Source organism: Anabrus simplex, chromosome 1 (assembly GCF_040414725.1).
Source record: "Anabrus simplex isolate iqAnaSimp1 chromosome 1, ASM4041472v1, whole genome shotgun sequence".
Classification (NCBI taxonomy): Eukaryota; Metazoa; Arthropoda; class Insecta; order Orthoptera; family Tettigoniidae; genus Anabrus; species Anabrus simplex.
In genome coordinates, this window is record NC_090265.1 from 511,494,900 (window position 1) to 511,520,647 (window position 25,748).

The 25,748-nt window shown below is 40.7% G+C and overlaps 2 protein-coding genes across 4 annotated transcripts in view; one reads left to right on the forward strand and one right to left on the reverse strand.

The window, feature by feature from the left end:
- amrt (amaretto) overlaps window positions 1-9,280 on the reverse strand; it is a 49,580-nt gene extending 40,300 nt beyond the window's left edge. Inside the window, exons 1-2 of one of the 2 annotated variants that reach the window (XM_067135403.1) lie at window positions 8,940-9,217; window positions 8,768-8,855 (exon numbers count right to left, since the gene is read on the reverse strand). In XM_067135403.1, coding sequence (XP_066991504.1) covers window positions 8,768-8,855; window positions 8,940-9,073 — 222 coding nt within the window. In that variant the 5' untranslated portion in view covers window positions 9,074-9,217. Of the gene's footprint in view, window positions 1-8,767; window positions 8,856-8,939 lie in introns of both variants that reach the window. The other variant, XM_067135404.2, reaches the window with a different exon arrangement.
- Window positions 9,281-9,423: 143 nt separating this feature from the next.
- The window catches only part of LOC136857044 (uncharacterized), a 572,347-nt gene continuing 556,022 nt past the window's right edge, over window positions 9,424-25,748 (forward strand). For both annotated transcript variants that reach the window (XM_067135398.2, XM_067135399.2), the window contains exon 1: window positions 9,424-9,795. In XM_067135398.2, coding sequence (XP_066991499.2) covers window positions 9,562-9,795 — 234 coding nt within the window. In that variant the 5' untranslated portion in view covers window positions 9,424-9,561. The remainder of the gene's footprint in view (window positions 9,796-25,748) is intronic.

Consider the following 25,748-nt stretch of genomic DNA (forward strand, 5'->3'; position numbering starts at 1 on the left):
GCTGGTTCCGTATCATCATCATCATTTAGGTAGGTAGGTAATGAAACGAAATAATGCATCTTCTTTACAGCAGCAAAGTCGATCTAGAAGAGTGTTAACGTGCCCCCCACCTGGAAAAGATTCTGCGGGTGCCCATGGTTTTGTCCATTCTTCCCTCAATGAAGTGCAAATTTCCCACTCCATAAGAAGATATACGGGCCCATACGAGAATGGAACCAATTCCACGTTTCAGTGTTGGAACAGTATTTTCTTTACGGTAGGCTGTGTTAGGCTTTCTCAAAACTGTGCAGCTTCCATCCAAACCAAAATGATTTATTTTTGTCTCATTGGACCATATGACTCAATCACAAAAGTCTTGACCGTCTAGAACATGCTCCTTTGCGAATGCCAATTTCTTCAATTTGTTTGCTGCACTAATGAAAGAGATCTTGCACTGAACTCTGCCACGGTAGCCATTTCTCAACAAAACACAACGTATAGTGTGGTTACAAAGCTCCTTTCGCAGACTTTGTACAAGAGCGTACAGTTTTGTTACACTTAGGATCATGTCTAATTTGATGCAAATGTAACTTTGGTCCCTTTCAATAAATTTCCTCTCTCTTGGTTTTCGTCTCAAATCCTTCGACATAACCTCATATTTGAATTTATTAATGGGATTGTTGAATGAGTTTTACCAACAAGTGTACATTTTTTCCCCTTAGTTACACTTAATGGTTCATGGTGTGGGTTACTGTAGTCATGTCCTAGTTTGTGAACCATGGGCAACGGCTGAGTGGCCTAGTAAGAGGTCTTGAGAGTCGGGATACCAGTTGCTATGGAATGGGAGTGGGCGTCTCGGACATATTCCGAGTCATGGCCCTCCTTGTGCTCAGGCGGCTAGGACTATACAATTCACCGGTGGTCCATAACCCGTTAGAGGAGAGATCCTCACTTGGACTATGTGCAAGTAGGGTAGAATCCTGCTTCATGAATTTACCAAGCTCAGAACATTTTAAGCCAGCCTCGGACCTATGGGAGTAATGGAGTCCCACTCCTATTTGCAAGGCGAGGGACTCCTTGGAAACAACTTGGTGAACGAAGTGGAATTCGATGGGGAGTTATCAATATTAATGGGGCTTATGGAAGAAAGAAAGTAGAACTGGCTGAGTCAGCAAAGAGGATGCATCTGGATGTGCTAGGAGTAAGTGATATTCAGGCAGGGGGAGATAACGAGGAAGAGATAGGAGAATATAAAGTGTACTTGACGGGTGTTGAGAAAGGGAAGGGCAGAGTCTGGGGTAGGACTCGTTATCAGGAATACCATTGCACGCAACAGAGTTTGTGTTAGGCATGTAAATGAGGGAATGATGTGGGTAGATTTGTTAGTTGGAGGAATTAGGACAAGAATTGTCTCCGTGTATGCACCATGTGAGGGTGCAGATGAGGATGAAGTTGACGAGTTTTATGAAGCATTGAGTGACGGTGTGGTCAGAGTCAACAGCAAGGATAGAATAGTGCTAATGGGCGATTTCAATGCAAGAGTTGGGAATAGAACTGAAGGATATGAAAGGGAGATTGGTAAATGTGGGGAAGATATGGAAGCTAATGGGAATGGGAAGCGTTTGCTGGACTTCTGTGCTAGTATGGGTTTAGCAGTTATGAATACATTCTTCAAGCATAAGGCTATTCACCGCTACACATGGGAGGCTAGAGGTACCAGATCTGTAATAGACTATATCTTAACTGACTTTGAATTCAGGAAATCTGTTAGGATTGCATGAGTTTTCCAGGGATTTTTAGATGATACAGACCACTATCTGATCTGAACTAAGTATCTCTAGGCCTAGGATAGAGAAAGTGACATCTGTCTGCAAACGAATAAGGGTAGAAAATCTCCAGGACGAGGAAATTAGACAGAAGAACATGGTTATGATTAGTGAGAAATTTCGAACAGTGGACAGTAAGCAGTTTCAGGATATAGAAAGTGAATGGGTGGCATACAGGGATGCTGTAGTAGAAACAGCAAGGGAATGCCTAGGAACAACTGTGTGTAAAGATGGGAAAAAGTGAACATCTTGGTGGAATGATGAAGTGAGAGCAGCTTGTAAACGTAAAAAGAAGGCTTATAAGAAATGGCTCCAAACAAAGGCCAAGGCAGACAGGCATTTGTACGTAGATGAAAGAAACAGAGCGAAACAAATAGTTGTTGAATACAAAAAGAGGACGTGGGAAGATTTTGGTAATGACCTGGAAAGGCTAGGTCAAGCAGCAGGGAAACCTTTTTGGACAGCAATAAAAAAATCTTAGGAAGGGAGGGAAAAAGGAAATGAACAGTGTTTTGAGTAATTCAGGTGAACTCATAATAGATCCCAGGGAATCACTGGGGAGGTAGAGGGAATATTTTGAACATCTTCTCAATGTAAAAGGAAATCATCCTGGTGGTGTGAACAGCCAAGCTCATGGGGAGGAGGAAAATGATGTTGGTGAAATTACGCTTGAGGAAGTGGAAAGGATGGTAAATAAACTCCATTGTCATAAAGCAGCAGGAATAGATGAAAATAGGCCTGAAAAGGTGAAGTATAGTGGGAAGGCAGGGATAAAATGGCTTCATAGAGTAGTAAAATTAGCATGGAGTGTTGGTATGGTACCTTCAGATTGGACAAAAGCAGTAATTGCACCTATCTATAAACAAAGGAACAGGAAGGATTGCAACAACTATCGAGGTATCTCATTGATTACTATACCAGGCAAAGTATTCACTGGCATCTTGGAAGGGAGGGTGCGATCAGTCGTTGAGAGGAAGTTGGATGAAAACCAGTGTGGTTTCAGACCACAGAGAGACTGTGAGGATCAGATTTTCAGTATGCACCAGGTAATTGAAAAATGCTATGAGAGGAATAGCAGTTGTGTTTATGTTTTGTAGATCGAGAGAAAGCTTATGACAGGGTACCGAGGGAAAAGATGTTCACTATACTGGGGGACTATGGAATTAAGTGTAGATTATTAAAATCAATCAAAGACATTTTTTTTTTTTTTTTTTTTTTTTTTTTTTGCTAGTTGCTTTACGTCGCACCGACTCAGATAGGTCTTATGGCGACGATGGGACAGGAAATGGCTAGGAGTGGGAAGGAATCGGCCGTGGCCTTAATTAAGGTACAGCCCCAGCATTTGCCTGGTGTGAAAATGGGAAACCACGGAAAACCATTTTCAGGGCTGCCGATAGTGGGGTTCGAACCTACTATCTCCCGAATACTGGACACTGGCCGCAATTAAGCGACTGCAGCTATCGAGCTCGGTCAAAGACATTTATGTTGACAATTGGGCTTCAGTGAGAATTGATGGTAGAATGAGTTCTTGGTTCAGGGTACTTACAGGGGTTAGACAAGGCTTCAATCTTTCACCTTTGCTGTTCATAGTTTACATGGATCATCTGCTGAAAGGTATAAAATGGCAGGGAGGGATTCAGTTAGATGGAAATGTAGTAAGCAGTCTGGCCTATGCTGACGACTTGGTCTTAAAGGCAGATTGTGCCGAAAGCCTGCAGTCTAATATCTTGGAATTTGAAAAGAGGTGCAATGAGTATGGTATGAAAATTAGCCTCTCGAAGACTAAATTGATGTCAGTAGGTAAGAAATTAAACAGAATTGAATGTCAGATTGGTGATACAAAGCTAAATCAGGTCGATAATTTCAAGTATTTAGGTTGTGTGTTCTCCCAGGATGGTAATATAGTAAGTGAGATTGAATTAAGATGTCGTAAAGTTAATGCAGTGAGCTTGCAGTTGCGATCAACAGTGTTCTGTAAGAAGGAAGTCAGCTTCCAGACGAAACTATCTTTACATTGGTCTGTTTTCAGACCAACTTTGCTTTACCGGAGTGAAAGCTGGGTGGTTTCATGATATTTTATTTGTAAGTTAGAAGTAAGAGACACAAAAGTAGCAAGAATGATTGCTGGTACAAACAGGTGGAAACAATGGCAGAAGGGTACTCGGAATGAGGAGATAAAGGCTAATTTAGGAATGAACCTAATGGATGAAGCTGTACGCATAAAGCCACTTCGGTGGTGGGGTCATGTGAGGCGAATGGAGGAGGATAGGTTACCTAGGATAATAATGGACTGTGTTATAGAGGGTAAGAGAAGTAGAGGTAGACCAAGACGACGATGGTTAGACTCGGTTTCTAACAATTTAAAGATAAGAGGTAGGCCTATAGAACTAAATGAGGTCACAACACTAGTTGCAAATCGTGGATTGTGGCGACGTTTAGTAAAGTCACAGAGGCTTGCAGACTGAACGCTGAAAGGCATAACAGTCTATAATGATAATGTATGTAGTTACACTTAAGATCACATCTAATTTGATGCAAATGTAACTTTGGTCCCTTTTAATTTCCTCTCTCTTAGTTTTCGTCTCAAATCCTTCCACATAACCCCATATTTGAATTTATTAATGATATAGGCTACTGGATTGTAGAATGAGTTTTACCAACAAGTGTACTTTTTTCCCTTAATGATTTCCCCTTAAGAGCAAGCTGGACAGTTATTTTCTTCAGGTTGTCTCTGAACACACTATTCTTCACCATCTCGCACCAATGCTTCATTGGAGTGTAAACAAATAAGCTAGAGATAAGGCTGAGGTATAACAGGGCAGCTTGATGCCAATTCCTTCAGTGTAGAGCATGTGCGGCCCAGAACATCTAAGGGCATCACGGATCTGTTTTGTGGGTCGACGCCGCCCATTCTCCTAAGATGATGTGTTGTCGCCGGTAGCATGAACGGATACCAGATGAGACTGTTTAGCAGGCTTGTCGGAATTAACCAGACAAATTGCTCTAGCAACTAAGAACGACCATGCACCACCACCCACCGAATCAAGACAGAGCTCTCAATCTGTCAATCCTTCCTGTGTCTGGGCCTGGTGAGGTTTCCCGTGTTGAGTCATTTTTTTTGGTATTTACGTTGCACTAACACAGATAGGTATTATGGCGACGAAGGGATAGGAAAGGCGTAGGAGTGGGAAAGAAGCGGCCGTGGCCTTAATTAAGGTACAGCCCCAGCATTTTCCTGATGTGAAAATGGGAAACCATGGAAAACCATTTTCAGGGCTGTCGACAGTGAGGTTCGAACCCACTATCTCCTGGATGCAAGCTCACAGCCGCGCGCCCCTAACTGCAAGATCAACTCACCCGGTCGTGTTGAGTCAAGCTGCAGGCTCCATTCCTGGTGGTGCTCTTCCATCAATTTTTTTCTTCTTAAAGTTTCAGCTTTGCAAGCATACTCCCCTCGGAACCCAAAAGCTTTGGTTTCCCGGGAGCTACTCACTGAGTCAACGGTGGAACTTTGGCGGGTTGGTAATTGGCATAGTTTATGATTAGAACTATGGCGGTAGCTAGCAATTGAGGCTTTCACGGCCGGCGTTACAAATCATGTCAGAGTTTTCCGGGCTTGTAGGCCGTGGTCCAGGAGCGAGTGAATGTCCCGACGTTTCACCGAAGACTGCGTTCGGCATTGTCAAGGGTTCCGACTGACTTCGATAGCAGCGAAGCTCTCAGTGGAATGAAGTGCTGTTGTAATTCCGCCTACTTATATAGTGCAGGATACTGTACGGTGCTCGCCTATTGGCCGCTATGGTGAGGGGCGGTCGCTGATTGGCTGTTCTTCGGCTAATGGTTGAAGACTCAGGGAGCCCGATGTACACTGACCTGCCTTTGCGGAGACAGGCAGCTGATCACCCGTTGCTTTCTTCTGGTCTGCCGCGGCTATTGTGTCCTTCAGGGTTAGAGCTTTCAAGACTGGAAACCAGGCTTTGTTTACCCGGTCAGATTCCTCCTTACGGTTGAAGCTGTTGGTATGCTTTAGGATTTCAATGGCTTCCCTCTGTAGCCGGGCGTGATAAGACACCGTAGTTGACAGTACTTCGGTGTTGTCGTACTGTATGTTATGGCCTGCTAGCAGCGAGTGTTCAGCGACTGATGATCTATCTGTCTGTCCCAGCCGGCTATGTCTGTTATGCTCCTTCAGTCGTGTGGCGATGCTGCGTTTGGTAGTCCCTATGTATACCTGGCCGCAGCTACACGGGATCTTGTAGACACCTGCTGTGGAGAGAGGATGGCACTTGTCTTTGGCAGACCTAAGCAGTTCCTGGATTTTCTTCGTCGGCCTGTATATAGTTTTAACCCCACGGGACTCCAGTAGCCTTTCTATTCTGTCAGTTACTTTCTCGATATACGGCAGAAAGGCTCTAGCTGCCGACCGCTCCTCTTCTTTTTTCTTGGTTGTTGGACGTCTGGGATGGAGTGCTCGCTGAATATCTTTAGGGATGTACCCGTTAGTGAGTAGGGCCCTGTTGAGGTGGCTGAGTTCTTCGTTTAAGTGCTGAGGTTGACAAATTCTCTTAGCACAGTCGGCTAGTGTCTTAATCACTCCGTATTTTTGTCGTGGGTGGTGGTTGGACGTCTTCTGAAGATAGCGGTCTGTGTGGGTCGGCTTGCGGTATACTGTGTGTCCCAAGTTTAAATCGGTAGTCTTCATTACCAGAACATCGAGGAAAGGGAGCTTTCCCTCGTTTTCTGTCTCCATAGTGAATTGAATACTGTTGTTAATACTATTCAGATGCTGTAGAAACAGCTGTAGTTTTTCCTTTCCGTGGCTCCAGATCACAAAGGTGTCATCTACGAAGCGCAGCCACACCTTAGGTTTCCGCGGTGCGGTCTCGAGTGCTTTTTCTTCGAACCTTTCCATATAGAAATTTGCTATCACGGGACTCAGAGGACTGCCCATGGCGACGCCGTCCACTTGTTCATAGAAATTGCCATTTCACAGAAAATAGCTTGTCGTGAGGCAGTGGTTGAACAAGTTGGTAATGTCCTCGGGAAAAATCCGAGCGATGTGGTCCATGGCCTCATTCACAGGTACTTTAGTGAAGAGTGAGACCACGTCAAAGCTGACAAGCAGGTCTTCGGCTTCTAGCTGGATGTTATTTAGTTTTTCTATGAAGTGGCCTGAGTCTCTGACGTACGACTGTGTGCCACTGATGTACGGTTGTAGTAAGGTGGCCAGATGTTTAGCAATATCATAGTTCGGTGATCCAATAGCACTCACGATGGGCCGTAGAGGTACGTCGTCCCTGTGTATCTTGGGTAAGGCATATAGCCTTGGAGGTAGAGCTTCACTTCTGGAGGTTTCCCTCTTCACACTGTCTGGCAACGAAGAGGCCTTAATAAGGCTGTTGGTGTTACGAAGAATCCGATTGGTTGGATCTTTCGATAGTCTGCGGTAGGTTTCTGGGTCCAAAATCTCCGACATCTTCGCAGTGTAATCATTAGTAGCCATGATGACAGTGGCGTTCCCTTTGTCCGCGGGAAGAATGAGTACACTCTCGTAATACCAATATAAATGGTCCGTTATTGGACATGTTCAGAGTTTTGATGGCCTTCCTCTCTTGAGCCGTGAGGTTGCTCTTCGGTGCTGGTGCCTTTCTCAGTATCCGTAAGGCTTTGTTGCGGATTTCTTCTGCCTGGTCAGATGGTAAATTGCAAATAGCAGCTTCGATATTCGCGAAGATCTCCTCGACGGGAATCGAAGGAGGGGTTACCGCAAAGTTTCCTCCTTTGACCAGTAGAGAGATTTCTGCCTCTGACAGGCAACGGCTAGTCAGGTTGACGATTGTCCGTGAGGTATCCAAGGCAGGCGTAGTCTTAGGCGTGGGATGCTTCTCTTGATATCGCTCGAACTTATTCTTCTGCCAGTTGGTCGACTGATCGAATGTCGAAGTCATGGAAGAGTAGGTGATACGATCTGCTTTTTCCCAGTCCTTTGGTGAAAGTGTGGCTCTCACAAGATAATGCAGCTGTAAAAGCGCCTGGTCGACAGTAGCGAGCTCCTTGCGTGTGGAGCATATGCGTTCCCGCAGCACTTCATTCCACTGACAGCTTCGCTGCTATAGAACTCAGTTGGAACCCTTGACAATGCCGAACGCAGTCTTCGGTGAAACGTCGAGACATTCACTCGCTCCTGGACCACGGCCTACAAGCCCGGAAAACTCCGATATGATTTATGGTGGTAGCTGATCGCCGTCGAACCTCTAATTTTCGTCTTTGATTAAGGTGGAGCTAACTTATAAGTGTACGAACCGAAATGATACAACGATAGTTGTTTTGTGCTTTCTGAGATTTTTCATATATTTTCTGAAGGTGATATGTAATATTTGAGTTCATGTATTAAAAATATACATCATACTTTATCAGGTTCCTACCAGAAAAGTATAAACATATATATATATCACAAAAGAGCCTGATTTTACTTTCTTACTGTACGAACAAAACTGTTAATGACTGTATATTGTATGGTAATGAGGGAAGACAATGCCTTTCCTTCCAGTTTATCGATGTAAAAAGTCAGATAAAGTAAAATTTTGACTGATAAATAGTCTAAAATACAAAAGTAAATAAAAGGCCGTGACAAAAGTTTACGCAAATACATACTGTCTGAAGCAAACTGTATCAAGGCGTACCTCGTAAGCTAATCCTGAAGAAGAACGGAAAAGTTAGGCTACCTTTCACTCTCTTCTCTCATGTCATCTAAACATGACATCATACTGCCTATTACTACACCTATAAGATTTCTTCCTAGGCGAGTCCCTTCCATCCACCTACATACACTTCCATGTTAAATCTCTTGGAATCGTCGCCATAAGACCTATCTGTGTCGGTGCGACGTAAAGCCCCTAGCAAAAAAAAAAAAGAAATCTCTTGGAATTATTCGTTACCACTATACTCTGTTCGTTCGTTACCTTCACACAACCATAACCAACTTCATCCTTGGCTGTTTTATTTCCTTTGTGGTCAATTGGTTCATCACATTCCAGGAACTCGAGAGGACTGTAAAAGAGAACAATCCATTCACCAAGAATTGATCTATTTGACATTTTTTCACAATGCTCAGATTTTTAAGGAAAAACTTACAGAAAGGTACAGTTTACCAATGGTCCGTGAGGTACATACGTATTCTCTTCACTTAGGTTCATGCAACTCACTTCCGAAAAATGTTGTAAACTAAAAAGTAGAACAAGTGCACTGAATTCGAGTTCCTTCTTCATCTTGAATATAATTCACACATCCTTCCTTACATCTCATAATGAAAACACAATCATATGGCCACACGGAGGTGCAGGTGCCATGTTTGGTTAAAGTTAGTTGGGGCTAGTGTCGCTTGTCAAACATTTTATGTTCAAAATGTTTTTTTTTTTGGGTGGGATGAATTTATGTCACCTCAGGTATTGCCCCTTTAGTATTTTAAAACTCGATATACTTTTTGTGCTGTAACTGTATGCTTCACATTTTAAAGAAAGATCAAATTGCGATTGTTTTGATAATTTATAGACCCGGTTCTACTTCTGATGTACGGCGGCATCTTTTGTTAAAAATACAAAACTTACCGTACGCCATATTGAGCGAATGTTGGCCGTAAAGCTTGGGATAGTCCACTCAGTGCTTCTACAAGTGTTAGAGGAATTATCTCCGAAGTTAGTAACATAAATTAACTTAAAATAGGTACTAGTTGTTCTTAACGTATTTGAAAGGGAGAATGAGTTGCTCGGATACGAAAAAATCTAAGAAAAGGAAAAGTAACAAAAGTGGAAACATGGGTGACGTTCTTGGTAAAGAATGCGGGGATAGTGAAAAAGAAGAACTTCAGCCTGAAACATGCGGAGAAAATGTCAGAGAAGAAGCCGATGGAGCACCCAGTGGAGATGAGCGTTCTTCACAGTCAAGTGGAGAAGCTGAAACTTTTGATACGAAGCGGCCAGATGAAACCAAGGTGAGAGGCCATTGCCAGGGCGTTTGAGGGGGGGGATCATCTTGGTAGGCTAGACCACATTGACTTTAGTTTTTGGTTTAAATTCTTGAGTTGCAATGTTGCTGAGTTTGGTTTATGCTAATGACTGGAACTATTTTTGAAAATCTAGAACTTGGTAGAATGGCAAGTTTTCATTGAAGATAACCGCATTTTTTTCGTGCATGTATGGTGTGAAGCCTTGTTTTATCTCCTGTGACTTAAGGGGTCCCAAGTTTTCTTTCTTCCTCGTTCAGAGAAAAAGCTAATCGATTTTCTTTGCGTGAGGAAGGTGAGTTATCCACATGCCTTGTAAGGTGATTTGATTTTAGTATTACCATCTCCAGCTCCTGTGTAATATTTTGTGACAAGCTCCTCATGTGATGTTTTCTAAAAAACACTGTTTTGGAGATGTATGCTCAGCTATGTTTGCTTAAAGTTAGCCCAGATTCTAATTTTGACTTGTCATGAATTGTGAAGTATTATTGCTGTATTTACCTTAGAAGTAACGTGCTGTTTTATTGTATTCCTAACATTACAAAATGTTTAAAGGTTTCATTTTCTGCTTCTTAAAGCTGCAAGTTATTGGTTTCATGAATGCTCTGCCGTCGACATCAAAATTAGCAGGGTATTGTATAGGCCTATACAGAGCCTATTACATTGTGTATATACATCATTGCTTGCACCTTGGTGATGCAGTTGGTTAGTCATTGATTTTCTGTTCACAAGATAGTAGTGGGTGCCACTGCCATTCACTAAAAGTTACCCATCTCGACCAAACATGATATTTAAATAAACACACACCAACATCTAAACGAAGTCTAACCTCTTATGCATTGCATAGCAGACCGTGGTGGAAAGTTAATACGTACATCCACCCCTAAACGAAGTATAGGCGTAACCTCGATCCTTTGCTTGCTCTGCACATATACAGAAAAGAGCTTAATCTGTCATTTCACATGAATTCTCCATCATAGTTTTGGTGACTGATTCGTAATTGGTGCCACAGTCCCAACATTTTTGTCGACAGAGGATTTGATCGTGGCTAAGATGTTAAATGCAAGAGCTGTCGTTGACCTCTGACAGAAGAAATAACTCCTGTGGGGGGAAATCCTAACTCCTTGTCTTAGTAGTTGACAAATTTTTGACTATTTTTTATTGCCCGCCTGTTAGCCTTAATCATTACGGCATCAGATGTATGTGGCCTGATGCCATGAAATAACTTTTGATGGTGATCCGTTCATTGGGTGGGGACATTAAGTCTTGACCAGACTTCTTGGTGTTATTTGACAGTAGTAGGCTAAGTGCCAACACTGGATTCACCTTCTCCCTACCTCATTAGGGGAACCAGGGGTAATTAGAACATTATCATGCCAAAATATGAATACATATAAATTCCATAACAATATTACCAATGAAATAAAAACAATTAAGAAGTGCGCACAATGTGCATTATGTTTGTTTAGCATAGTCACACAATGACTTTGACCCGTTTTTGCAAAACTGCAAGTGGTATCTTCCACAACTCTCACCACACAGTTCACATATACACGAATCGCGTGGTTCATGGAATCTTTTATTGATGCAGACAGCATGTTGGAAACCATGACATGCAAACATGTCTCAACTCGTAGTTTGACTGGGTCCAGTCCCTTTTCGTCATCGCGTCAGTGCTGTAAAATTCTCACCAGATATAAATTCTTTTTTGTTCTCGTCTTAATGTTTGCTGAAAGGCGTCCGTTGAAGGTAGAAGGATTTTATTTCTGATCTCTTGTTTGTATTAGTCTTCTTTTGTTAGTACATGTACAAGTCTTTATTGGGTGAATTTTGATACACAGTGTGTTTTCTTGAGGGATGATGCCTTCACTTTCTCTAGGGTTTCTAGGTCGCTTATTTTTAAACGGTCCCATATAAGTTCCATTTCGTATGTTAGAACTGGCATTTTTGCTTAAAATAGTTTCATTGCGGTGGTTAAGGATAATTTTTCTGGATTTTGAATGTCTTTCATGGTTCTAATCGCTGCTGTTGCTGTTTCTTTTACATGTATAGAGAGGGTGGTCTGGGTTGTTTGGAGGTTAATGCCCAGATATTTGAACTGATTTACAATTGCTAATTTGTTTCCCCCTAAGTACAGTTGGTCTTTTGATGCAATCTTTCTTCCTTTCCGAAATGTCATTTGAACCGTCTTCTTGGTGTTAATTTTGAATTTATTTTCTATAGCCCATTCTAAGAGTCTATTGAATGTATCTTGCACTTCTTCCAGGATTGGTCCTTCTAATAATAATAATAATGTTAACTGCTTTATGTCCCACTAACTACTCTTATGGTTTTCGGAGACGCCGAGGTCCCAAAATTTTGTCCCGCAGGAGTTCTTTTACGTGCCAGTAAATCTACCGTCACGAGGCTGACTTATTTGAGCACCTTCAAATACCACCGGACTGAGCCAGGATCGAACCTGCCAAGTTGGGGTCAGAAGGCCAGCGCCTCAACCGTCTGAGCCACTTAGCCCCGCGGTCCTTCTATGACGATGTCCTCAGCATACATGTACATCATAACCTTATTCTTCTCATGGATGATTCTTGTCACATCGGAAGTTGCGATATTTAATAATATAGAACTCGTTGGGTTCCCCTGTAGTACTCCATTTGTTTGGGTTATATCACTGGATGTAGTGATGCCATAGTCTAGGATCACTCTTGTGTCAGATAGAATGTTTCTGACTATTATGGCCAGGTAGTTTTCTGTTCCTGTTAAGCGCTCTAGTTTCGTGATAAGTACTTCTCTGTCCAGCAAGTCAAAAGCTTTATTAAAGTCTATGAATACGCAAAGAATTTTCCATTTTCCATCCTTAGGTATCATCGTCATTCAAGAGATTCTTTACTGCGTGGAGTGTTGATCTACCCTTTCGAAAGCCAAATTGAGAGTCTGGGATAGAGTTGTCAACCAGCTTGGTCAGTCTGTTACAAAGGGTTTTAGCAAACACTTTAAAGCTATTGTTCTGTGTGGCAGTACCTCTATAAGAATTTGGGTCGTCTATATTTCCTTTCCCTTTGTAAAATATTTTAATTTTGGAATACCTCCAGCAATGCCGTATATCTCTCTTTTCTTAAACATTTGTTGAAGAGTTTTGTCCATAACATGTTCATCTGTTCGAGTGAAGATTTCATGTGTTCATTTAATATACCGTCGAGATCAGGATCTTTCTTTCTTCTTTTCGGATTCTGTTATTATCTCTGCAACTTCTTTTTCAATGACAGGTTGGTAGTTTGATTCATAGGTTTCATCTACTTCGATATTTGTACCAAGTTTTCTGTAATTATGAATCGACGTAAAATATTTCTACCGTGTTTCTATCTCGATGTTGTTGCTGAAATGCGGTTGTCTTGGTCTTAGTACTACGGAAGGATTTGCCTCAGCTTTTTCTGCCAGTTGAGTGTGTTTCATGTCTAGATAGTTTCTTTCTTTTTCTTTCAGAGTTTCTTTGAATTTTCAATGTGCATTGTTATTCCTTTCAAGTCTTCTGCGTTTTTATCACTAGATTTTTTTTATGTAGGCAGTCTATTACATGTTTCCTTTCAGCATAGCATAGAGCATCGAACCATGGTTTTGATGTACGAACAGAGCTTCCTTCTGATCCAGCTGCTGTTTTTATTGTCTTTTCTATAATCAGAGCTGCATTTTCAAGTTTTCCGTTACTTAGTTCCTGTAGGACCTGTTGGTTTTGCGTGCCTCTTGCTTGAGCGTTTCTACATTGATGGTTCTTTTCAATCTGACTTGATTACTCTGCTGGGGTTGAAGAGTTTTCCAGGTAGTTGTCAGAGAAGTTAAGACCGGCAGGTGCTTCCTGATGCCCATTAACATAGATGATTTTAAAATATGCAGACTAAGGATTCTGACCTGATTGTTTAAAAAGACTAGGTCAGTTGCACTTGTTCCATTGTGGCATAGGTATGTTGGGAGTCTATTATCATTATTTAGTAGCAGACCTTCTTGCTCTAAAAATGTTACTGCCTCAGTTTTGTTACTTTTAATATCTATTCTGCAGTTGGCCTCCTGCTAGAATTGTGGGCTCGTTTTCGACCTTATATAAGGCGTTGCTAAGAGACTCTATTATCTCAAGTGATGACGATTCTGGAGGGAAGGGGTATAGTGCGCATTGGTATCACCTAAATATCACTATAAAATTTGTCACAAATGGAACATAATACTTACTTTTACACATATCAAGTGAAAAATTCCTGGCAAATTAAGAAATATATATTTTTTGGAGAATATTAATACGTACTTTACTACTTTCCAAGTACATTTGGTGTTGCGCTCACAGTGACACGTATGTCTTTTGTCTTACACTTTGAACAATTTCGTGTGTGATATGTGTTCACTGAAGTTCTTTGCTTTCGTTTCATTCTTCACTTGTCAATGACATCATTTCATGAATTGTATTGCGATATGCAATATTTAATAGGCGACAAAATGATATGGCCAATGTACATAAGAAAAATTCAGTGGATTAGTGATTTATTGGTCCAGGGATCGAGCTACTTTCGTTCGAACAGAAATAAAAATATTTATTGGTCCAGGGATCATGCTATTTTTTCTTTTGACCTCCATTTTGCTGTTTGTACTGGCCAAAGATAATGAGAATCTACAGACATAGCACTCCCATTCCACGGTGCTAGCCCTGGACCTGAATAAAGAAACAAGAGACGGCACCAGCAGCGAATGGACAAAGATAATGAAAATCCACAGACATAGCCCTCCCATTCCACGGTGCTAGCCCTGGACCTGAAGAAAGTAACAAAAGACGGCACCAGCAGCGTAGTACGACATAAACCAGTCCCGTCTACAAGCCTTAAGTATGTTTTCATATTTCTCAAATAACGATGGTATTTCTTAATTTGCCAGGAATTTTTCACTTGATATGTGTAAAAGCAATTATTATGTTCCATTTGTGACAAATTTTATAGTGATATTTGGGTGATACCTTTGCGCATCATACCCGAGGGAAGTATGCACAGAGAAAAGAATTATGCCAACTTTAGTTCTAATTTTGGGTTTTATGTACAACTTTTGTGGGCCTAAGCCATGGCTTAATTAGGCAAGATATGCTTCCACTCGGTCTACCTGTTTGCCCTCCAAGTGCCGTGACATGATTACTGTAGAATCCGTTCACACTAAAATTGACCATTAAGAATGTTTCTGTTAGTACGACTATGTTGCCTTTTAGTGCATTATCTGGGATCATTCTCATAACATTTTGTAAACCTTCTATATTGCAAAGTAGTAGTGAAGTTTCTTTTGATTTAGTCATTTCTTTCGCTTCGGAGGGGTACTCCACCCTGTCTTTGCCTGAAGAAACGAAAACGCCTTATCACAACACGTTTTGCTTACAGTCGCGGTGAGCTGATTATCTCTATATTCTCGACATCCACCCCAATTTTGAAAGCTTTGTTATTTCCCCTATTGTTCAGTTCCTCACACTTAATTTCTCCAGATATTCCATTTAGTCCATTTGTTGTTGTAGTGTTATGTAGCTTGCCCATGTACAACCATGCAGTACTGTCACCAGCTCTGATTCTGTTATCTCCCTCAGTCTTAGTGCTTAGTGCTGACGACCTTTTTCCTTCTATGATAAGTCTGAGTTGCCCATTGGTTTTCTTGATCGTTCTCTGTATGGTTTTCCTTTTCTTCTATGTTTCTAATTGTGTGTGGCTCATGTATGCCAACCTGTTGTTCATCCAGCGCTGGTTCAGGAGTCGTTGAGTTCGTTGGTCTCGTCTTTGGTAGTTTAAGTTGATGTACATCCGAACAGAGAACAGATTCTAAATATATGTCAGTTGGTTGAAAAGGCACATGAATTCAACATTCCTTTGTTTCTGTGCTTCATTGACTACCAAAAGGCCTTCGATTGTGTTTTGTGGCCGAAGTTGTGGTGTGTTCTAGAGGAAATGGGAATTCCATCTCATTTCATTTCACTTATGAAAGGCTTATACAATAACAACTTGGCCAAAGTCAGAGTTGGTGATCTATCATCAAGTTTCAAAGTCTCCAAAGGTGTGAGACAAGGATGCTTCTTATCACCTCAATTGTTTAACATCTATGGTGAATATGTCATGAGGCATGCCATCGACAGTTGGGAAGGAGGATTTTCGATTGGTGGGAAGAGAATTAATAACCTCCGTTTTGCAGACGACACCACACTTGTAGCCAGCAGTGTACAGGAGCTTGTCGAGATAATGGATCGTGTACAACGGGAAAGTCTCCAACTTGGCATGGAAATTAATTGGAACAAGACAAAACTAATGATTGTCAACAAAGGTGCAGAGATTCAGCTGCCACAGCACCTTAACAATCTTCAAAGAGTCTGTCAGTTTTCTTATCTTGGTTCAATAGTCGAGGATAAAAGTAGCTGCGAAAAAGAAACCAAATGTCGCATCGTTCTAGGACGTACAGCTATGGCAAAGTTAAAGATCTGGCAAGATAGAGCAATATATATGAATACGAAGAAAATATTAGTCCATTTGCTTGTGTTCTCGATCTTCCTGTATGGATGCGAAACTTGGACCATAAAAGCTAAAGACAGGAACCGAATCAATGCCTTTGAAATGTGGTGTTGGAGAAGGATATTGCGAATACCGTGGACAGCCAGGCGAACAAATGATTCTGTCATCTGGGAAATTGGAATACAAGAAAGTTTCTGCCAAGTTGTGTACCAGAGAATCCTGCAATTCCTTGGTCACATTATGAGAAGAGAGGATGACAACCTGGAAAAATTAATTGTCCAAGGAAAAGTTTCTGGTACAAGGACACGAGGATGGGTCGCAAAAAGATGGGTTGATCAAGTAAGAGAGATCATAGGCTTACCTTTGAGACTTACTGTCCGGAAAACGCAAGTACATACAGAATGGTATCAGCTTATAAAAGAAACAACGAAGTCCTTGGGTCATGATACTCAGTCATGAGTGGAACGACTGGAGAGAGAGAGAGACATCCGAAGTTGGAGGGGTTGGTGCCTTCTGTTTGATCTTCTTGGTTATTGGTTGTCCTACTTGATATTTATCTAATCCCTTTGGTAGGAGAGGTACAATTTCTTCCCGAATTTTCTCTTGTAATTTGTTTTCTGAGAAGTTCAATAGTTCTTGAACCTTGTCCGTTAGGATTTTTATTAATTTTTTGTCTTTTGTGTTGCATCTCCTCAAAGCCCTTGGCGTGCATTCTACACAGAGCCAAGAAAGTTTGCAATTTTTCCTTTTTATAATATCTTATTCACCTCGCGTTAGACTGTTGCAGTCAACATGTTGCCACTTGTTGCATCCTTTGCATTGTATACCATGTTCATTGTTGCCTACTTCTTTGCGACAGATGTCGCATTGATTGTTCACTTCAGAAGGGGTTGGCATTATCTTACTTTGTATCTTTGGTATCGTAATGATCCTATTGTCTTAGATACTGGGTGTTGCAAGATTTGCTAATGCTCTTAACACTTTGAATTTTAGATTACACTGCACTTATACTCACACGTGAAGTTTGTGGCAGTTTTTATATTTAGTAAGCCGTGATTTCAAACTATAACCGTCACTATCGATTTTTAGCTTTATTTACATAAACACAATGGCTCATAACGGCATATGATTACGGTGGGAGAAAAGTTTTCCATCACCGTAGTGCATGTATCTTCACATCAAAATACAAAAATATTGTGAAATGACTCGAACCCTTTCATTTAACTATTCTTCATGAGTGCGGCAGTGCTATACACTAGAGTTCTCATACATCACATTGTGAGCCTTAATACATTGTTTATCATAAAGTTAAGATTAAAGTACCGGTACACTTTAATCGTAAATTAAAACAAGTCACTGCAATATCATTTTGAAAATTCGGACATTTGCATTTACTTTGAACACTGCGGAATATGATTCCTTTCACACTTCCATATCACCAAAATGCCTTTCACTATTTTCCTATTTCCCCCCACTGCTCACGGTATGTTATGTTCCATAACAAACACAAAATCACAGATTCCATTTCCCACCATTCTGTAGAAGATAAAGCATTATTCTATTTCATTCACAAAATCTTATAACAACTGCAAGGCCAGTGTCATTAATCACAAAGGGAGATTTTACAGAAATTTACAACTCTTTAAGTATCATACACCATCACGTTCTGTCAGACGACAATTTTTGCTAAGAGCTTGCATGAGCAAGCTATACAAATTCGATGACCACGAGGTGAGCAAGTTATCGCCATCAGACATGCGATCTGGTGCAGCTTACATCCTGTTCTAGGCTATAGCTCAGTGAACTCTAGAACACCACTTTTCAGTTGAATGTGTGACGGCTCTTAAGACTGTTACTTGGTACAAATCGTCTTTCCAGTACAAAAGATTGGTATTTCTCCTTTAGTTCTGTTGCACTCAAACGCTTCCTGTTATAAAGGAATAGCTACACACCAATGGTTCCGTCAATAAGTACTGTGCAGATATTTTACTTATAGAGGTTTTAAGCAATGATACACTTTTTCTGAGAACAGTGGAACTTTAGTTGATATAGAGCAGTACTTAATGAACTTAGAATATTTTCTTGAATGTAGTTTTGGTTGTGGTATATTTCACAACTGTTCTGTGTGCTTATTGCAGGTAATCTATGAGTAGCAATGTTGCCATATCATCCAGTAGTATTCCGTTTTTAGACTGCTGCTTTTTCCAAGCCTTATGATGCCTCACATTTAACCAATGAAATGTGACAGATTCTGAACAACCTTAAGATGTAATTCCCTATCAATTTTGTCTTTTATTTTCCTACATATGGTATTTTATGATAATTACACCCGTTTCTCCTACCATCAGCATCCCACATCCAGACGCGCAGCTTATCCATGGGCGTCAAGTTATAAATCGTGTATAAATAAAATAGAAAAGGTTCAAAAGAGATTCTTGCGGTTTATTTATTACAAGAAGCATAATCAGTCAACATATAGGTGTTGAGAATTTCATATAGTCATTTATTAGAAGAATTTAGCTACAATTCATTAAACGCTCGCTGAGAATTATATCAACTGTTTCTACACAAAATTATAAACGGTGGTGATCTACTAGCCAGAATACATGTAGCATAAGCTAATTAAAGTTGTGTAGCGGGACATACTACAATCCCTTATCCAAAATATTAATTCACAAACATTCGCCATTAGTAAGAATGTGTAGTACATTTAATGACTTATTCAGAAATCACTACATACAGTAGATCTCTCAATGTCCCTAACAGACTTCAAAAAATGTCTATTGATTTTCTTTAGTCAATATACTAAAACTATCTTCACAAATAGCATCTCATAAAAAGAAAATAGAATTCGTTACACTATCTCTGTGTCAATAACACTGTCCTGCGATGGTTTCATTGGCACCATTCTGTATTGCTTTTTAGGATGACTTCTGCATCCTGAATAAGGGTCCGATGTTAATTTTTCCGCATCACATCACATTTTCTCAAAAATCCTGTATTATGTTTATTTCATCACATGCACTAATGCACTTTTTACGTTGTTAGGAAGAGTGTTGCTTTAATTTAGATTTTCATATTCTTTTATTCATTTATTTTATTTTATTAATTCGACGTCCTCCAGCCGTCTCGTAGTCCTGTATTATCATGCTCAGAGTGTAGAGCCGGCAACGCGTGGTTTTGGCTGAGTGGGGTCATTCTCTTGTGCTTCGTCTGCGACAGTCTGAGTTGTGTTTTGCTTGCTAGTGAAAAGAGATTTTTGTCTTCATAAGCGTTGTATATGTGAGTGACGTATTGTGTTAATATTTTTATTGAAATGAAATGGCGTATGGCTTTTAGTGCCGGGAGTGTCCGAGGACATGTTCGGCTCGCCAGATGCAGGTCTTTTGATTTGACACCCGTAGGTGACCTGCGCGTCGCGATGAGGATAAAATGATGATGAAGACGACACATACACCCAGCCTCTGTGTCAGCGAAATTAACCAATTAACGTTAAAATTCCCGACCCTGCCGGAAATCGAACCCGGAACCCCTGTGACCAAAGGCCAGCACGCTGACCATGTAGCCATGGAGCTGGACAATATTTTTATTGAACTTACATCTATCAACATGCCATGACGTGGCTGCAAGAACAATCCAGATACATTCTGCTGTGTATGTGGAAGTTTCGCCGATGAGACAACGGCGCAATATAACAGAGTTTCTTGAGAAAGGCCTACTATGCCTAGTTTGGCTTGAAACTTGGAGACCAAGGCAAGCCGTGGGCACCACATAAGGCTTCTAGAACCTGTATAGAGCAGTTACGGCAATGGGTGAATGGTAAGCGAACTGCGTTGCCATTCGATATTCCAATGATGTGGTGAGAACCCCCAGACCACTGTACTCACTACTACTTCTGTGAATGTGAAGGGATTTAACAGCAGCAACAAAGGTATCATTGTGTATCCAAGCAATATTTGATCTGCAATTTTATCCGTTCCTCATGGGCCTGATACACCAGTACCACAGCGTCCAAAAAATTTACAGGATTGTCCCTCTTTTGAATCTGACGCAGAAATGGCGGGCACTAACTCTGACTGTGATTTCTCCCCTGAATGTGCATCTGAAGAACTTATTTGATTATTGTTTGCTTGAAGGAGCTATTCCAAATGAATGGCGAGTTGCTATAGTTGCCCCTGTGTATAAAGGATAGGGTGATAGACATAAAGCTGAAAAATACAGGCCAGTAAGTTTGACATGCGTTGCATGTAAGCTTTGGGAAGGCATTCTTTCAGATTATATGATATGTTTGTGAAATTAATAACTGGTTTGATAGAAGGCAATTCGGGTTTAGGAAAGGTTATTCCACTGAAGCTCAACTTGTAGGATTCCAGCAAGATATAGCAGATATCTTGGATTCAGGAGGTAAAATGGACTGTATTGCGATTGACCTGTCTAAAGCATTTGATAGGGTGGATCATGAGAGACCACTGGCAGAAATGAGTGCAATTGGACTAGACTAAAGAGTGACTGAATGAGTTGCTATATTTCTAGAAAATAGATCTCAGAGAATTAGAGTAGGCGAAGCTTTATCTGACCCTGTAATAATTAAGAAGGGAATTCCTCAGGGCAGTATTATCGGACCTTTGTTTTCTTATATATAGAAATGATATGAGTAAAGAAGTGGAATCAGAGGTAAGGCTTTTTGCAGATGATGTTATTCTGTATAGAGTAATAAATAAGTTACAAGATTGTGAGCAACTGCAACGTGTCCTCGATAATGTTGTGAGATGGACAGCCGGCAACGGTATGTTGATGAACGGGGTTAAGAGTCAGGTTGTGAGTTTCACAAATAGGAAAAGTCCTCTCAGTTTTAATTACTGCGTTGATGGGGTGAAAGTTCCTTTTGGGGATCATTGTAAGTATCTAGGTGTTAATATAAGGAAAGATCTTCATTGGGATTGTAAATAGAGGGTACAGATCTCTGCACTGTAAGTCTCTGGTAAGACTCCAACTAGAGTATGGTTCCAGTGTATGGGACCCTCACCAGGATTACTTGATTCAAGAACTGGAAAAAATCCAAAGAAAAGCAGCTCGATATGTTCTGGGTGATTTCCGACAAAAGAGTAGCGTTACAAAAATGTTGCAAAGTTTGCGCTGGGAAGAATTGGTAGAAAGAAGACGAGCTGCTCGACTATGAGGTATGTCTTACTTGTAATAAATATCATTCTAATATGAGGTATGTTCCGAGCTGTCAGCGGAGAGATGGCGTGGAATGACATTAGTAGACGAATAAGTTTGAGTGGCGTCTTTAAAAGTAGGAAAGATCACAATATGAAGATAATGTTGGAATTCAAGAGGACAAATTGGGGCAAATATTCATTTATAGGAAGGGGAGTTAGGGATTGGAATAACTTACCAAGGGAGATGTTCGATAAATTTCCAGTCTCACTGAAATCATCTAAGAAAAGGCTAGGAAAACAACAGATAGGGAATCTACCACCTGGGTGACTGCCCTAAATGCAGATCAGTATTGATTGATTGAAGAAGAACTGAGACTGTTCGAGTAAAGTTCATTGACTTCGCTCGAGATCTTGGCCTTACAAAGGAATCTGCCGTGTTACTTGGGTCTAGACTTCGTGAAAGAAACATGTTGGTACCAGGGACGACGTACTATTGGTACAGACATTGCGAACAAGAATTTACACGCTTCTTTCTGAAGAGGGAATCTTGGTTTACTGCAACAACACTCCGGAGGTTATCTTAAAACTAGGAGCACCACAGTATGACCCTATTGACTGGAGACTTTTTACCGATGTCTCTAAGCGTAGTTTGAAGTGTGTCCTTCACAATGAAAACAAACTTGCATCCGTTCCCGTTGCTCATTCGGTTATTATGCGAGAAACAAGTGGAAATCTCGTAAAGCTGTTGTGTAAACTGAAGTACCAGGAACACAAGTGGCAAGTGTGTGGTGATTTCAAAGTGATAGGTATTCTGTTAGTTTTACAAGGAAGTTACACAAAGCACCCCTGCTTTCTGTGTGAGTGGGACAGTCGAGCAAGTTACATCACTGGACTCAAAAAGAATGACCACGTAGACAATGGATTGTAGGGTCGAAAAACATAAAACAAAAAACTCTTGTTCACAAGGGCAAAATACTGTTACCTGTGCTTCATATCAAACTAGGGCTTATGAAGCAATTCGTTATGGCCCTAAAGAATGAAGGTGAATGCTTTGAGTGCCTGTGTCGTCGATTCCCGGGCATTAGTATTTCCAAAATCAAGGAGGGTATTTTAACAGGTCCATATATCAGAAAACTTCTTTCTGATGCTAATTTTGAAGATATGTGCGCTGCAGAGCGATCGACATGGACAGCATTTCGGAATGTGATCAAAAACTTTCTTGGAAACTACAAACGAATGGCGGATAGATTGCTTGTTTCTTTCCAAGATTTAGGCTGCAAAATGAGCTTGAAAGTGCACATGTTACATTCACATCTGGACTATTTCCCTGAGAACCTAGGAATGCTGAGCGAAGACCAAGGAGAAAGATTCCATCAGGATCTACTGGAAATGGAGCGCAGATATCAAGGGAAATGGAACAAAAACATGCTGGTTACTAAAGAGAGAAGGTCCAACTACTACTCACACACGAAATGCAATGCAAAGCAAAGACTTTTCTTACACTAAGGTAGGACATTATAAAATTGAAACCGTAGAATTACCATTCTCAGTACATTATGGGGCTTAATTTGTAAATTTAGGTCCATTTGGCTGTTTTTCTAGAGATTTATTAACACAATACACTACATATCTTTACATTATGCTCATAAGTAGACCAGTGTAAGATAGGAGTGTTCAGACGGGTGAAAATAATAAGAAAGAAGCGTTCTTTACATGTGATGATAGTAATCTTGCATGTGCTCATGCTGCATATTTATCAAATTTGAATTTGCACCAAAACCTGATGTGATAGGGGAAAACTGACTTCAATTCCGGAATCAGCATGCCCGGAGTATAAAAGATTAGTATAAACTTCATGCAATGATTGGAAAGTTTGAATTCGCAGGTCATTGTAATACAAATGGAATTCAGTTGTGTATAAACTTTGGGATATTATTTTTACACTGTTGATCATGCACCTGACCTGTTCACATGTGTGTGTGTGTGTGTGTCTGCACATAAATATTTAGTTCTTACCAATATAATCAGTAGCCAGTAATTGCAGCACTGTCTAATCCTGATCTGTATATAACAACTTTTAAACCTATTGTTGTTTTTGTCATTCTTTTTCTAAATTTAATTATAATTTTTCAAAATCTGTTGTTGATTTTTGTGATCTTTTTCTGTTTTGCGCTAACTATATTTTCTAATGTCTGTTGTAATTGGAGTGCAACTCTGTTAGACATGTCATAAGTAAATAAATAAATAAATAGAAAAACCTACACCAGACAAGCCAAACATGTCTTCAGAGACTCCTGGCACTAAAAGCCATACATTAAATAAATAATAATTTGTTATAGGTCATTGCTAGAGCCAAAATATGAGGGAAACATTTACTCCGCTGTTTCCAGCCAAATGTCAAAGGAGCATTTAAAAAGAAATAAGAGAAAAGTTGACACCTCGTGTCCAGATGTTTCTGACATCATAAAGAAGTAGAAATTAATGAAATCTTACTTGGAATGAGTGTTGGAAGAGAGATGTGTTCCTTGCAATGTCCAGGAATCCACCATCCCGCCCCCTGAAGTACATTTACTTTTATAACCTAATGAAGTGTATTACACCATTTTCATTGCTGAACTGGCTATTCTATTGGCCATTGTAAACTGCCACATTACGTCATTCCTGTCAATCATGGTAATGAAATTGTTACCAACCCAGGCAGAGGAAAAGCACAGGTAAATGGAACATGTGAAGGTAACAATGTAAAATGAACAACAGGAGTAATATGATTTGAAACTTACCTTAATGGAGTGGTGGCTAGAGGGCAGCCGCCACCTTCAGGAACGTGTGCATCCGGGTGTTTAAGGGAAAAGAGATCTTAAAGAGGGATTCGGCAAGATATCCCAGGAAAAATAGTTTCCTCCTGCCAAATCTCAGAACCCTATGCACGTGACCAGTCTTTTTGGTGTCCATGAACTGAACGGTGTGGAACACGCGCAGATGCATGAATCCCTCATATTCGAAGCAGTCATAAGCTCTCCAACAGTTGGAGATTGATACTATAGTCCCTGGGAGTATCCACTCCTTAATGATAGCTAGCATTGTTTCCTTGTTCCGTTTTTCAACTAGTACAACGAAGAAGTTTTTGTCGTTCTTTCTCTCGACCCCTCCGAATAGACACTGACCTTCTACATGTCTTCCTCTGTTGAACTTTCTCTTCCCGAATTTACTCTCATCGATTTCCATAATTATTCCAGGCCCACCTATTTCGTTTTTTTTAAGTCTCGACCCAGGCTAGACAAACCTCCCGACAGAAGCTGCACAGATCCAAAATAGTTTTACAAAACCCCGAACTCCATGTTCACATTGAGACCCAGTGGTCTCGGTAAGACACACTACAGAACAGCGAAGTGATCAGTTTCAAATACTGGTAAGTTAAATTTAGAACCTTCAAAGAAAGTATGTTTTCGAGCACTAACAAACCAACCACATCTGACAACCTGTTTGACTCGATGACACGCAAAGACTATAAAATCACATGCAATGGAACGTCACGTCCACACTTCTCGCAAACTCTCTTACTTAAAAGCAAATTGTGACATTGATACAACTCCACAAAATCATTCCTGTTCACCCTATATTTGCATGCAAATTCTACGATATTGATAGTGCATCCACAGCAGGCACTCATTTCATCAATCAACAAATCCTTTTTCCACCATTAGCCCACATAGAATGTGCTGCTATCTCTTTTAGATAAAATATTAAAGGAACTTGGATTCTCATTTCCACCACCAGCCTACATAGAATGCGCTATACCAATCGAGACGAATGGTTTTGTCTCGGTCGTACCCCCACCAGTCCGGACCAGTGGTATTTCCGCAGGAAATTAGAGGCCTAAGGCCGCTTTGCCGCTCTAGCCTGGGGGCTTACGCCCCTAGACCCCTAACTTATCCAGACCAGTGGTCTTGTCCAGGCCCTGGGGCTTAGTTCCTAAGTGAACATGTTGCCACCCTTAAGCACCGCACGAATACATCTTCTGTGAGAAGTAACCAAAGGACGGTCTTTCTGCATGGTGAAACTTTGGTAGCGAGGGAGCTACTATTGATAGAAATAGTATTCTTGGGACAGTAATTTTGTATTAACCCATATACATACGTTATTGAATGCTGTGCCTTGTCCGCCAAACCCGTATATATACGTTTTGGTGCAGTGTGTACGTAACCGATCTCGCAAATGAACGGGATATAGTGTCATGCTTTGAGATTCCGTGGAAATGCTCAAAGAAGTTCTG